This window comes from Antennarius striatus, chromosome 15, assembly GCF_040054535.1.
Source record: "Antennarius striatus isolate MH-2024 chromosome 15, ASM4005453v1, whole genome shotgun sequence".
Lineage (NCBI taxonomy): Eukaryota > Metazoa > Chordata > Actinopteri > Lophiiformes > Antennariidae > Antennarius > Antennarius striatus.
In genome coordinates, this window is record NC_090790.1 from 16709454 (window position 1) to 16723791 (window position 14338).

At 40.1% G+C, this 14338-nt stretch overlaps 1 protein-coding gene across 2 annotated transcripts in view; it reads left to right on the top strand.

Annotated features, from left to right (window-relative positions):
• Positions 1-9936: 9936 nt before the first annotated feature.
• Positions 9937-14338, top strand: part of LOC137608024 (disabled homolog 2-interacting protein-like) — a 100796-nt gene continuing 96394 nt past the window's right edge. For both annotated transcript variants that reach the window (XM_068333999.1, XM_068334000.1), the window contains exon 1: positions 9937-10208. In XM_068333999.1, coding sequence (XP_068190100.1) covers positions 10169-10208 — 40 coding nt within the window. In that variant the 5' untranslated portion in view covers positions 9937-10168. The remainder of the gene's footprint in view (positions 10209-14338) is intronic.

Here is a 14338-nt window from a genome sequence, read left to right on the forward strand (position 1 = left end):
AATACATGATCTATGACTCCATTTAAAGCTTTTCATTACATAACTGCCATACAGTCGAAGGTAATAAAGCAAAGTAGGCAACTAGAGGTTGACTGACTGGGTTTTCATCGACATGAATAGGAATGAAAAATTGTGTCAGGAAAAAGCTGATTGGTCTTCAGATCACAGCTGTCTCACATGAGAATATCTTTTTTGATTTAAATACAAACTGGATGACTGTCGGCCTGAACATTTTGTCGCAATGACTAGTGATTAAGTGCTTCTCATTTTTTGATTATCTGTACAACCTTTGTGCAAATGAAATTTCACATTTTTTCCACAGCACGACCGCGTCGACCCAGACCAGATAGATCATCCTGGAGAGTTCAATATCTGTATAAACATCTTAATTATATACACTGGATACATTAAACACTAGCATTTTTCAAACTGGAAAAAGTCTGTCTGGCTAAATAGATAAATACTTAGGACACTTTTGTAGGAAAGACATTTTTCTGGCAGAAAGAGCCCGTATATAGTTTTTTTAACTTACATTCTTTAACCTTCCACTTACTGAGAAAGTAAACGGAAATCAAACAAAGTAATAACATAAAGGGGCGTGTCTGACTTTTAATGACCAGGAAGCACATCAGCGCGTCATTAATGTAATTGTAATGGAATACCTCAGTGGATTAAAGCTTGGCTTAGCTTCTACACCCCCCTGAGGATAAAATTCATCCAGCAGACGTAGAGATGCAAAAGTTACATTACAGTACTACAGTGTTTTATTATGTGTTGTTTTTATGTCCTGCAATTGTTTCTGTAAACTCTTAGGGAATAGTACTTTTGTATTTAGAGTAGTAATGGAATTTAAATGACCTCAAATGGTAATTATAAATTGGAATTTAATAAATAACAACTTACAAACAACTCAACTTATGAAGAACCTCTTGGAACCAATTATGTTTGTATTTTTTATTACTAAACTAACTGGTGGAGCTAATTTTCTAATGGCAAATACCCTTAGCTTTGTTTTAACGTCAAGGAGTCCTAATGTGACTTTTTTTTTTGTTTTTGCAATGTAACAGTAAGTATTTTGTTTCTGAATATTTTGTCTGTTTTTTTTATTTTCTAAATGTATATACTTTTATACACTTATATAGACTGTACATTATGATACATCACTGTAACTGTGTAGCATGTGTAGCATCATGTTTTGCACATAGTTGTCTGATGATGATAAGGTGTTAGTAATACAGTTATATTTGCAGGCCTTATACATAGCATATCATATAGAACAACTGCAATAGGTGCTGGGAAGGAAAAAGCAGAATTTGTACTTGCTTTCAATCTATCTTGTCCTGAGACGGCAGTGCCAGCAAAAATATTGATTGCATCATAATATGAATCTGCTATAACCCTGATCAATAAATCAGCAAGGCCACAAAAAAAGATTTATATCAGGGAGTTGTCCTTGACTATGCCTGTCAACCAGAGGCAATGAGTACTGTCCTGCTAGAAAAATGTAGTGCACACCTAAACAGGGCTTGTTTTTCACACTATTAGTCTTGCCAAAACTATTTTTGAGCATGTTTCCCTATTGTTCTAGAAGCTGCAGGGCTTTGTTGGTCCAGAGGACTCCTCTGCTTCACAGATGAATCTCATCCATGTTGCTTTTTTAAAGGAATTACAGTGGAAAACACAGAGACTTAATAGTTGTCTTTCTGGTCTGTTTTGTCTATCGTTTTCATAATTCACAATCTTGTCGTAATTCAATGTTCAGTCTCAAAAGCTCTGCCAAATGGAAAACTCAGTGTGTTTGACTCGCTCCTGCCCTTTCCACAATGTGACTGGAAGCTGATCAGACAGGTGTTGCATGCGGCGGCACAAGATGTGTTCACACATTAATGAGCCTGAACACTTGTGACTTACACTGATGGGATGATGATGATGATGATGATGATGAGACTACCTGGAAAATGATGCAATCACTAAGAAGTCCTCAAAGAGACACAACCAACAGGGTGATGACACGCTTGAACATTACATGCATGCTGTGTGCGTTTTGTACGGTCATGTGCGGTATACATCAGCTCTAACCCTAAAATATTTTAGATGATATAGTGAAGAGATAAATGACAAAAAATTTCAGTGCAGTGGAAATCATTGCATTGAATATTTGCTGCGATCATCCATGATTGAAGAGTTTCCGAAAGCTCAAAGCTATATTCTTTTTCCAAGATGAAAATTTTCCGTTGCTGCCAGAACCACATCAGAACAAAACCGTATAAATTAAACAGGAAAGTCTTTTACAGTACGTTATATCGTTCCGTGGGAGAAGTCCCTTTTTTTTATCAAGTGTGGCTGCATAAATATTCAATGTTGTTTTGTATATCATATGATGAAACACTTCTTGCAAGAGTGGGTATGTACCATGCTGCCAATCCGTTTCATCCTAATTCACAAACTGCATTTATTAGCCTGGAGTTGAATCACACACAAAAAAAAACAATGCTGCAGTGGACGATAAAATTGTTTAGCCATCAGAAATGTGTTTTTCTTTCTACATGCAGTGTAAGGACAGAAATACATGAGATGCTGATAAGGTTGGGTTCCACATATCAGATCTGTAATGGAATGCTGTGGTTGTGTTCTGTTGATTGATGCAGTCAGTCTCTGTGACAGTGTGAAAACGGATGGATTGCTTTTCCCTCTGTGAGAAATCATACATATTGCTTTTCTGAGATTTATGTCACTGTAGATGCAGGAGAATGCAATTCATGCCAGTCGCTTAATATTTCTACTTTCTTCATCTTACATCCATAGAATAATTGATGGGGGGGGGGGGAGCATGCAGCAGTCACTGCCTCTCTCGTGACGTTCCTAATTAAGAAAAAGGCTCTTTGTGTTTGATGAGCAAAATGGTTATTTGCACAACTTGAAAAGCAATACTTTTTGCATATATGAAGAGCCCGTTCATCAGAAATCATCCCTCATTCTGGGACATTTTATTAGGATATCACATTTGAAGCTGTTCCTCTTCATTTCACTCCATTATCAAATGAACACCACGCACATGTTCGTTTTTTAATGGATTGCCATTTGCATTTTCTTTTCTATCACAACTGATTTTTTTTCTTTGTGCAATTCTTCCTTTTTTCCCTTTCAGATGTGCGCTGTCCACCAACCAGTTGGATGTCACGTGGTCACTCATATGAGGAGCAAACTGTGTGGAACCCAAAGTACTGCCTGCTTGGTGATTGTCAGATGCTGCTTCTGAATGAGGAGGAGGTGGTAAGATCAGACAGGCTTCCTTGTCTGTTCCTAATTCTTTTTTTTTTTTTTTGTCCTTGTCAGTTTCATTTTATTGTCATCCTATTATTTCTGTCACATTCTAACATTTCTAATCACTGGAAAGCGTCAGTGTAAGTGTGAAGTTTCAAGGCAAACTCGGTGAAACTACTTGTTGTTGATCCTCAGTAAAAATGAGTCACAGATATGCTGAATTCTCTGCCTAGTCTTATTGTAGACGTATGATTATGAATAAATAATTGGAGCAGGATTGATAGTTCCTTGATTAATATGACTGATCATCTCTAGTACAGAATTTAAACTGAGCTATTATTTAACGCCCTGTTAGTCCAAGGGAACTTTTTTTTTCTGCTTGCACTAATTTGTGTGATTTTTGTGTTGGTCCTTGGCCAGCTTGTGCAAGTCAAAAAGTGAAGGGTTCTAAAAAACAAGCAGGAGAATTGAAAAGCGGAATTGGGTTTGGGCCAAAGCCTCATGTCATCATGTGATGTGGAGTTATTATGTGCAAAAAAATAAAATCCCAATCTGAAACCTCTTCTGCAACATTTATGGTCTCGCCAGTGCAACAGTGAAAGGCATTTCCTGCTTCACTCTTGACTTCATCACACCATGGCTAAGGCCATGTTTGGTCTCAAAGTCACAAAAGCATCCAGGAAAGGGATATCTATGTGCTTTATAAGAGTATTCTTGAACTCTATATACAGCAATAATTGCAGGAAGGACTTGTCTCCAGTAGGCAGCCTTTCTGCTACAGCGCTTTTTGTTTTGCAGCAGCAGAGAACAAAAAACTTTTAAAAGCATCCATTCAGACACCCGGCCTCTATAAGGTCATTGGTAACATTCAATGACGACAAACTGCAGGTCAAAACGATGATAAAGACTTTCAAATGGTCTCGCTCCAGATGGCGCAGCGATGATCAGATTCACATCTAAGAACGAGGGTTCATGTTCCCGACACGCTTCTGAGAATACCAATTTGTTCTTGTTGCATTATATCCCTAGATATAAAAACACAGAACATATCTAAGAAATTGATATAGCCACAATTAAACTACAAATAAATACTAGAGTGGCCAAAAATTGAAGGAATAAAAGTTACTATTATGTATTTTTTGTATTCTTTGGCTTTAATTCAGTTATATTCCAACCAATGTATAACAAAACGTAAGCATATGATGTGGTGCTGATGCTGATAGAGTCTTTTTAATGAAATGTTGACTTAATATCTGGTTGTCATGTTTGCCAAAGGTAATTAGGCCCTTTGTGATTTCTGCAGCGTACGTGACAATTCCCTCGTCGCGAGACAAACGATGCATCTGCAGAGTCAGAGAATGAATGCATAACTGATGTAAAGGACAACAGTTTTAACATTCAGTGTAATGCTTTTTCCTGAGGGTTGCAATAAGAGCTAATAAAACCGGGAGAGATTCCATAGGGTTTCTTTTTTTTTTTTTTTTACATTTCGACCTTCACTTCATCACGAAGCCTTCAGTTGCTTTCAATGTCAGTGAGGTGTACTGCATTCAATGAATGATTGTGTCACATCAGTTTTGGACATGATAAAAATATCTGGAATGCAGAAACAGATGCTAATGCCAGTCCGACAACTCAGGAGTTTAAAATTATTATTACAGCTGTAGAACCTACAATACTTTGGGCTTGGCACCCAGGATTCCACCTCAATCACTGTCTGCAGTATTGTTAACATAGAGCCTTTGGGGGGTTATGAGCAAACCTTATGAACCCCCTATTTGGAGCCTAAAGAGTTTTTTCCAGGTCTTGCCAGTAGAGGGATTCTGTTCAAGTCAGCTTTACGATTCGCTTTACTCTCTTAATCAAATCAGCGTCTCCGGCAAAAGCAATCATCTTAATTGAATTAGCACCATTTGTTCTGAAAATTTCATGGAAAATTAGATGATTTTATTATGTCAGAAAAAAAGTCCCAGGTTCATCTCTTTGGACTTTTTAATTTGCAACTGTATCTTCTTTTTATTCTTATTATAATAATCAATCCCTAAATTATAGTCAAATCCCAGTTGCAGACCTGTGTGACACCAGCCTCTCTGCAGCAATTCAATCTGGGACATGTGCAGCACAGTCTGTAGTGAGCCTATAATTACAGCCCTTCTAACTCGGGCATTCCAGCCCAGATGTTGTCTTTGCATCAGACGTGTCAGTCCGAGCTGTGCTTAAACCCAGATTCCATGAGGTAGATAAGGAGGCGACTCACAGAAATGGTCAAACAGGCTGTGTAAAAACAGTTACAGAGAGATAAACAGACAAACAAGGGGGTAAACAAGACCGACGGGGCGTTGCATTGAGCTGAAAGGTGTGAGGATGGGCGATAAGCCTTTATCTTGGAGGACATCTGACCCTTTTAGTGCCTCTTTTAGCCGCCACTTTCTCACTGTGACAATTCTTTTTCTTTTGTCCATTTAATCTTCTGGAGCCAAACATTTGATATGCAAGCAGTAGGTAGATATGAGCTGACACAGACTGATGTGCCGCTGATGTTTGGCCCCATTTTATCGAACACCGACCCATTTATCAGATGCTTCACAGCTATTGTGTGCAATTGGCCTGACACAGCATTAAACACGGTGACCGGAATAGCCAGAGCAACACAGATAAGGACGCCTGGTGAATATTGTATTTCTAGCAGAAACTATTTTTTGTTGTTTGCTCTCTCTATTTCTGTGTACTATCTTTTCAATGTGGTAAATATTTTTCTCTCTCTCTCAACAGATTCGTCCTTCCTTTTTGCAGGACAGGCGTTTCGCATCATGTAAGACCCATCTCCTGCGACGCACCATCAGCGTTCCAGTGGAAACCCAGTTTCCCGAATTCCACAATCAGCTGTCTGCCGAGAGCGGTGAGTGGCCTGAGGACATAACTCTGCAGGGATCAAAAGGAAACACACAAACATGTTCATCCTGTGATTTCAACTTCTTTAAAAAAGTGAAATTTACTACAGTAATTAATAGCAAAGAAAGTAAAGGTGTTGCTAAGACTCTGGAGACTGCAGAAATTTTTTTGCCAAACCACAGATGAGTCATAAAAGAGCTCCAGCCTCTTTGCAAACTCTTCATGCCCTCGGCTGCTAAATATCTGCTTAAATCAAAGTAAAGCAATAATGTGCAGATTCATGTATTATACAGTAGTTGAATGTGCAGTGTAATTCAAGAGAAGCACTTCCTCATGCGAGCCCATCGCTTGCTAATGAGCCTCAGATTGCTCCCATGCTTGGATGATCTTTTTTAAAACGTTCTGCTGCTCTTTTCTTCCACCTCATCTCCACTAGATGGAGAGCTTGCTGCTTCATAGCACTTCACTTCACCGGGAAGGCTTCGCCGTGAACACTTGAAAAATGGAGTTGAGTTTCTTTCAAATGGCAGGTGTCATGCTGCCTTATTTAACAAGGACCTCTTTGTATTATAATGACCGTCTTGCTTTCACGCTGCGTCCGCTAACCTAACAAACACGATAGAGCAGCTCAGTAAAAATGCTGTGGATGTGTCTTCAGAGATTAAGATGTATAATCCGTCAAAACAAGACACTAGGTGGCTCTGAGGTTTGACATTCAAGCGTTTGTATCCCACAGTTACCGTTGCTAGGTGCAGAGCTGGTATGTGAGCTAATATGACCCGTGCACTGGATGCATCAGTAGTTCGAGTTCTTTTATGCTATCCTGCAGCCCTGTACGGAACATTACGTTTGGATTTTATCAAGTTTATTAATTCGTTTCTTGGCATGTTGGCAGATTCCGCTTTATCAGTGGTGATAGGCTGTTGCTTGGGACATTCAACCGATTAGATAAATCAGTTTTTGGTGTAGCACACAGAGTAGTGACTCCAAATTGTAAAATCAGCAAAAATATTCATTTTTATCAAGTATTTCTTCAAAAGCGTACAAACAATGTTGATATGGATTATGAAAACCAACGTGGACCCGATATCCGAGGTTCTGTCTCCCATACGAGGTCACATTCCTGTCCAGAATACGATGGGAGCCAATCGATAGGAGACCTTTGCTTATTTCTCAGCGTTCCCTACGCAACACACATATGTTTTTTTTTTTTTTAATAAATACAGGGACGACACAAAAACCAAATAGCAGAGGAGCGTTCTGAAAGATGTGGATCCAGGTTTGTAATCCATATTTACTGATACGAGTGATGACATAATGAGTAGAGAGAGTTAGACGAATCCTTTTACCGGAGCTGTGATTAGGCTGATTTTTTGTTTTCCTAGGGAGGAGACGGAAGCTAAAAGAAAAGAAACTCGGTCTGCCTGCTGCTTCTCTAATTACAGGGTACCTCAGCGACTTTGCCAGTAACATTTGAAACATAGCGATGATATGATTTCTGATTGGTTGACTCAGATTTCCAACGCGGCGCAGCGGTTAGCTGGGTTCTAGGTTCAAGTCCAATCTGCTTATTTTAGGTAGGATACAAAAAGAAATGCAAATTTATATTATTGCTGTGGTTATTACTACAATTTGTTTCCAGACCATTTGTATACAATCAAATAACCAAACTCCACCCATCCCTGCTCAGTAACGACTGACTCGTGATGCTATTACCTATCATTTATCAGCTTTGTGATTACCAGTGATCCAAACAGGTGTTTTCGAGCTCCCACAACCTTCCCAGTCATCTGGTGGTCTCGTCCCAACTCGGTTGAAACACAGAACCACCATCAACATATGTAGGATTATATTCAAAAGCAAATTCTATATATTGGTGATTCTGTTCTCTTTATGCTTAAACAATGTCCCATTTGTTTATCATCAGGATTTTATGTCAGTCTTTTAAATGCTGCATATTCAATCAGAATAATTTGACGCACAAAGGTGCGAACACTCACACACTCTGCGTTTCACTACATTATTCATTTGCGTGGGCCTCACCTGCTCTTATCCTTGGTTGACACCGAGGCTAAATAAGAAGTCTGATGAATAAAAACTACTGAAGATGAATCCACAGCCAATCAGAGCGCGCTCTCACCTCACCTCATCCCTTTGACTCAATAGAGCGTCTCTGCCTCCTCTGTTCTTTTGAACTGCATTCCCATCCCAACAAACTACGTTTAATTTCACTGAAACTTTTCTTTTTCGGCTGCTGCTTTGGGAAAGTTTCCAGCTTTTGGTTCTTCAAAGATGCTAGGGCATATGCTGCCCTATTTTTTTTTTTTTTGCAGTTTTTGCTCTTTCCATAAGTATTTTCACGGAAGCAGAAACTTTTTGGATACGATTAAAGAGAACTGGATAACTGACCACGCTTCTGGAACAATTTTCACATGTCCAGTGGCAGAAATATGGCATTTAGTTGAAGTATCCATAGCTTTTTGATGTTTAAGCCGACATCCCTCACCTCACCTCCAGATTTATCAGCCATAATAGTGTTTGATGACCTAGTGGCAGTCATTTGAGAACTCAAAGCATTTCAAATATGGGAGGATTGCAAAGGACTTGAGATAGTTGAGATGAAAATGTTTTCAGCTCCGTCTGGCCATGAAATGTCGCTGGGATGGTATGTGAGCTGTAGATACCTTTTATCAGCTGTCAGAAGTAGCGTCGTACATTTACTGCATTAGAAAGAGACTGATCATTTACGCAACGTGAGTCCACTCAAAGTAGTTTTACAGCCGTAATTTTCAAACTCTACTATAGTTATAATAAAAAATGTCCACCTTCATGCCTTGAAAAATCTGTTTACTGCTAAATAAAATTGACTTGTTGACTTGACTAAGACGCTTTTTGTGGATCTTGATGTGATGTATGTGTAGCAGATTTTATTCCTGTGGTGGAATTTCTGGGAGCACATTTTTTGACAACTTTTTCTGTCGTCGAGATGAGTTTATATGTATCGTCATAAATGCAGAAGTAGGCTGGCCCAAGCCTTGATCTAGCCTAAAGGGCATTTCAAATTGGAGAAAAGGTTGCAATATAGATAATAAAATATGATTTAGTAGATCATGATATTTTTGTGACCGAAGCGCAACCATATTTACTTGGGTCAGAAACAAAAAGAATTTCTTATTCTATCCATTGGATCTTCTGGTGCGTCTGGGACCAAACAATTTAGAGACATGGCTTTGAGAAAAGTGCTGAGAATGTAGGAAGAGCACCTTTTTCTCTATGTTTTCCATTTTATAGCCTGATTCATTTTTAATGAAAACCTTTGTAATAGCTGCAGTTCTGAAGTTCTTGTCGAGCAAGCTGTTAATTAAGGTCGGCTTAAGCAACAAGGGGCTATTTTGTGTGCCAAATTGAAATGAGAGTAGCGACTGTTCCCAGCCAGCTCGACCGGTCAGGGTCTTTTTTTTAAAACCACCATTGTCAACATGACTGCAGCTCTATAGACGTTTCTCATTTCTCCTGGCATGTTATTTAATGTTTTCCAAAAGTTCCCTTTATGATGACAAGAATATGCTGAGAGTGTAAAATTGATCAAAGTGGAAACATGCAGCAGTACCACAAACCTCTCCACCCATCTCTCCCTCTCTCCCTCTCTCTCTCTCTCTCTCTCTCTCCACCACCACAATGTGGAAACTTCTCTCTCTCCTCCCTCCCATTCCATGATCCACCGTGCTCTCTCACCCATTCACTCGCTCCCTCTCTGCTCTTCAGAGACGGGTCCATTCAGACATATGTAACACAGCGGTGGGAGTCTGAGCTGAGCTGGCAGGCTGCAGGGGCCGGACCAGAGCCAGCAGCTCTGCCTGGAGAGTAGACGACGGACCGGGGGGGGGGGGTTGACTTAGGAATTAGTTGTAGTAACCCTTCCAGAAGTTAGAAGTCAACTTAGAGAGCTGACTTTGCCTCAGGATATGGGTGTGTGACCCGGACATCTCCTCGCCTCCCCCGTGACTTGAACATGGACCACGACATCAGCACGCATCCAGAGGCACAGCATGGTAAGTGTGAGATTTGGATTCTGGGATGGGGTGGGGGGGGAAGAGATGAGTTATGTCGTGCAAAAATGTTGGAGAGAGTTTGAGTCAGGTCACATGGTTTTCCTGTTAGCTCGCTACTATGACGAGACTCTCCGTTTGGCTCTTGAACTGTTGACTAGGGCCTCTGTGGTCGGATGAATAGGACTTCAGTCCGCTGAAGGGTGAAGGGTGTTCCATGCCGATGTGATGAGATCAACAGCGCTCTAATGAAGTTTTGCTGTAATGACTGTTTCTTTTTTTTTTTCATTCATCTAACAGGATTATGAGGTTTTAGGATTGTGTGTGTGTGATTCTGGAATTTGTGAGTGTTTAAATCTCAGCTTGAAAACGGCAAGCACATTGGACTGTTGCGTGAATCTGAACATTCGTCCGCCGTGTAGCCGTTTCAGCATGTGGGTGTTTGTGTTTCAGACACTAACAGAAAGAATTAAAGTGGAAGATTGAAAGGGAAGGGGAGGGAGTCAGAAATAGAGAGTTATGCAGACCAAAAAAAAAAAAATCCAGGGGATCTGGGCAGCGGTGAAGCCAGCGAGAGAGCTCACTCTTTCTCTTCCCCCTCATTTTCCGTTGTCTCTTTTTTTCCTCCTCTCTTCCACATGTTGGAGTCTAAACTAGATGTTTAAAAGGAAGGGGAAAATAAGTGTTGTGTTATTAACTGGGGCAGAAACGAGTGTGTTGTCTTCATGGCCGATGGGAAGGACACTGCTGTGTTGCTGATGAGGAATGTGGTTAACAGAATGAGTCAACAGAGAACATATTTCCAAGAGACCAGCGTCTGAGCCACAATGCTTTATGCACTGGGCTGTCTGCCATGATGGAGACAGAGGAGAAGGAGAGAAAACTGCTTGAGATGAAGCTCCACTTTCATCCGTATGTCGAGACTACAAACGTCAGGCAGAAATCTAAACCAAATACATAAAATGAGATAAATAGAGCATTTTCTCACCTCCACGTTAATGTTTGACCGACTTTAAATGTCACCTTCCTACAGATATTAGCCACTGTCTCCTCTCAGCCAATCAGAAGTCCTCAGAAGATATAAGACAGAATATAAATAGAGCGTGGAAAGGCCAATAATCTGATATCTTCCGATTGCATTCGCTGTTGAGCTTGCAAAGCCTCGGGAGAAGTTCAGCGTCAGGCCTCTGGGCATCAATTTACACTTTCTCCTGACACAACCACAGACGTGTGCCGACAGTCTCGCTGCTAGTGGACAGTGTGTATTTTACATGAAAGTACATGCTGATCTGTTGCCTGCCATCGTTGGATTGTTCTAACCCAAGGCATGAAGGTGCGTACGCCTATTTCCTGTTCAAATGTGCAAAAAGAATTTAATTAAACAAGGATATTGTCTAATCTGATAACATCTGAACACGCTCTACAACGTTTTGTTTCATTGCACAAGTTTACACTGGTGCACTCTGCAAGTTTCTGGGGGATAAACTGGAAACCTCACCATGATTATTTCTCTTTTCACGTTTGCGTGCTTTTACCAGGCATGAGAATGAACACATCTACTTACAGGAACACTTCAGGATTGAGAGGCAGTGTTAGGATTGGACACACAAAAGGTCCTCATCCATGGCCTTAATTGAGATGTAAATAGGTCTGCATGTTTCTGTCTGAGTATAAAAAGGTCAAATGCATGTGTGAGGGGAAAACACATATTTGTGTTTGCGACTGTGTGCGTTTGTACGGAATCTTTATGAAAAAAAGGGGATTAAGCCAGTCGAGATTTATTCTTTCGCTTTAAGGCATTTCTGTGGATAACAAGGGTCTTTTCTCCGATTTTCCATTTTGAGGTGAAATAGGGTTTGCGACTGCACTTCTTAAATTCCCAGATTTCATCCAGATGAAATTGTGGTCTTGTGGGTGTAAGCGCTGCAAGGCTTTGTCTCAAAGAATGTTCAGATTTCAATAAGCGATTTATTCTCAGTAGTGTTGTCATGTGCTAAACCCTAACCAGATGTCGGGGACTGGGTGGCACAGTGTGTGTGAATCCGTGTTTTTATTTCTTTGTGAGAGAGGAAACGCCGTTCTCGCAGCTGGCCTCCGGCTCAAGGTCATTCTTGGGTACGGGGCTGTGTGTTTCTTGCGTGTTTCTATATTGACATAATTTGTGTTGTAAATTTTGATTTTAAAAGTTTTCTCGTCCTTTGGTTTGAGGTTCCACTGAAATACCCGCCTGGTAAACTTACAAGATAGTAAAGATTCTTTACTGGCTTGTCGCTTTTTGTTTGATGTCCAGTCTGTGTGCAGAATTTGAAACCAAAACACAGTGCTAATAGGTGCCAAAATGCTTGTTGCGTCAGCACTCACCCAAGCATTCAGTTTTAGACACATAATCTTCAGAATATTATAGCTGATCTGAGGAAACAAAATGCCACATTCAGTTTTATAAACACAAGTTTTATACACATAAAAACAGTATATAAAACATACAAAATCCAGGATACCTCCAGAATACAACTAATAAAGCTGTGCCGTCTGTGGGGGCAGTGAGATAAAGTATTCTTAATGCATCAATTAGAAGCATTAAGAACATAAAGAAGATGGATTAAAGAGGCATGTTTTTCGTCATGCAACTGAGGCAAAGGCACCCCAAATAGAAGTAATATAAATATCAGACCAAAGGGGGGGAGTGGGGGGGGGGGTCTTGAGACTTGAAATCTTTCATATTGCATTTTCATCCAGTTAAGACTGATAATATTTCTGTGTTAAATGAATTTGCCTTCATGCTTGTTCTTGACGTCATCAGTGGGAAGAATGTTTTTGGAGACGAGGAAAAGGGAACACAAATCTCACACCTTCATGCTCAGCCATGCGAGAGGCTCAGGGCGGCTGGTTGTGTAATGGGTAGTACTATACCCAAAAAAACAAAACAAAAGCCGAATTAAAAAGGAAAGGAGAAAAAAAATGCATCTCACTGGCCTTTTTGGGTTTTTTTTTTCTTTTTTTGTTTGATGTGTCAAGCTCTGAGCGCTATCTCAAGGACGCATGTGTGTCACAAATTTGGATAAATACATCCTCCGAACACTTTGTGGTGTTTTCACTCCAGCGTTTATAGCTGTCAACTTCAAACAGCATATTTTTTCCTGCTTTTTTTAAAAAGCAAGCCACTGGTAATTTTAGTCAGAATGACTAAAGACTGGAGTGATTGAAGTCTTCATAAACCAGTGGAGCCTCAGTAACCAGTCTCCCACATCGTCCTGGGAATTTTATGAGGCTCCAGAACTAAACTAAACATTTCTTTGGTGCAGTCTCATGACGGTTTGTCTGTTCTAAAACAAATTAAATCCATCCCAGATTATTGATTGATTGGTTTCAGTTTGAAGTCCTCTAGTAGGTACTTCCTTCCCGCGAAGCAGTGATGTATTGTAGTTGTCAGTGTTGGTCCGTCCGTACGTCCATCCACCAAATATCTTCACAACTGTTGGAGATGGAAAGATGAAACAAAAAGCACATTACTCAGGCAGCAAAGGGGATGAAAATGAGATGACCTTGACCTTCAGAAAACTAGCTCAAGGTCAAATTTAAACTTTTGTACTCTCAGGAACTGGATAAAATAGACGAGTGAGAAGGCCAGTGTAAGACCATAGATCAAAGCACTTGCTTTGATCTATGGTCTAAGATATTTTCTATCCTGAGATATTTTTGCACATAATCTCAGGAACCAGATAAGATGGAAAGACAAGACAAAAGGCGTTATATTCAAGGAGGCAAGGGGATGAAAATTAGATCACAACCTTGACCTTGAAAAACTAGGTCAAGGTCACATTTTCACTTTTATACATCTCTGAAACCTCGTGACAAATGGAATGCACCAGTTGCATGTTGGATCATGGGTCTTTTATTAAATGACCCTGACCTATGGAAGTAGGTCAGGGCAAAATCTCTTTTTAACTCGATCCTTTTTTGACTGTCAGGTTTTTAAACTCAAATCTGGTCCTAAAACATTATACAATGACCAGGTGTTTCTTGTCGTCTGAATTATTTTATGTGACACATCGGTGATGGTCACTTTAGAAGATCTGCGTAGGTCTTTTCTTCAGAAATTAGAAATGAAGCTGTTGTGCAGACTGAAAGGTTAA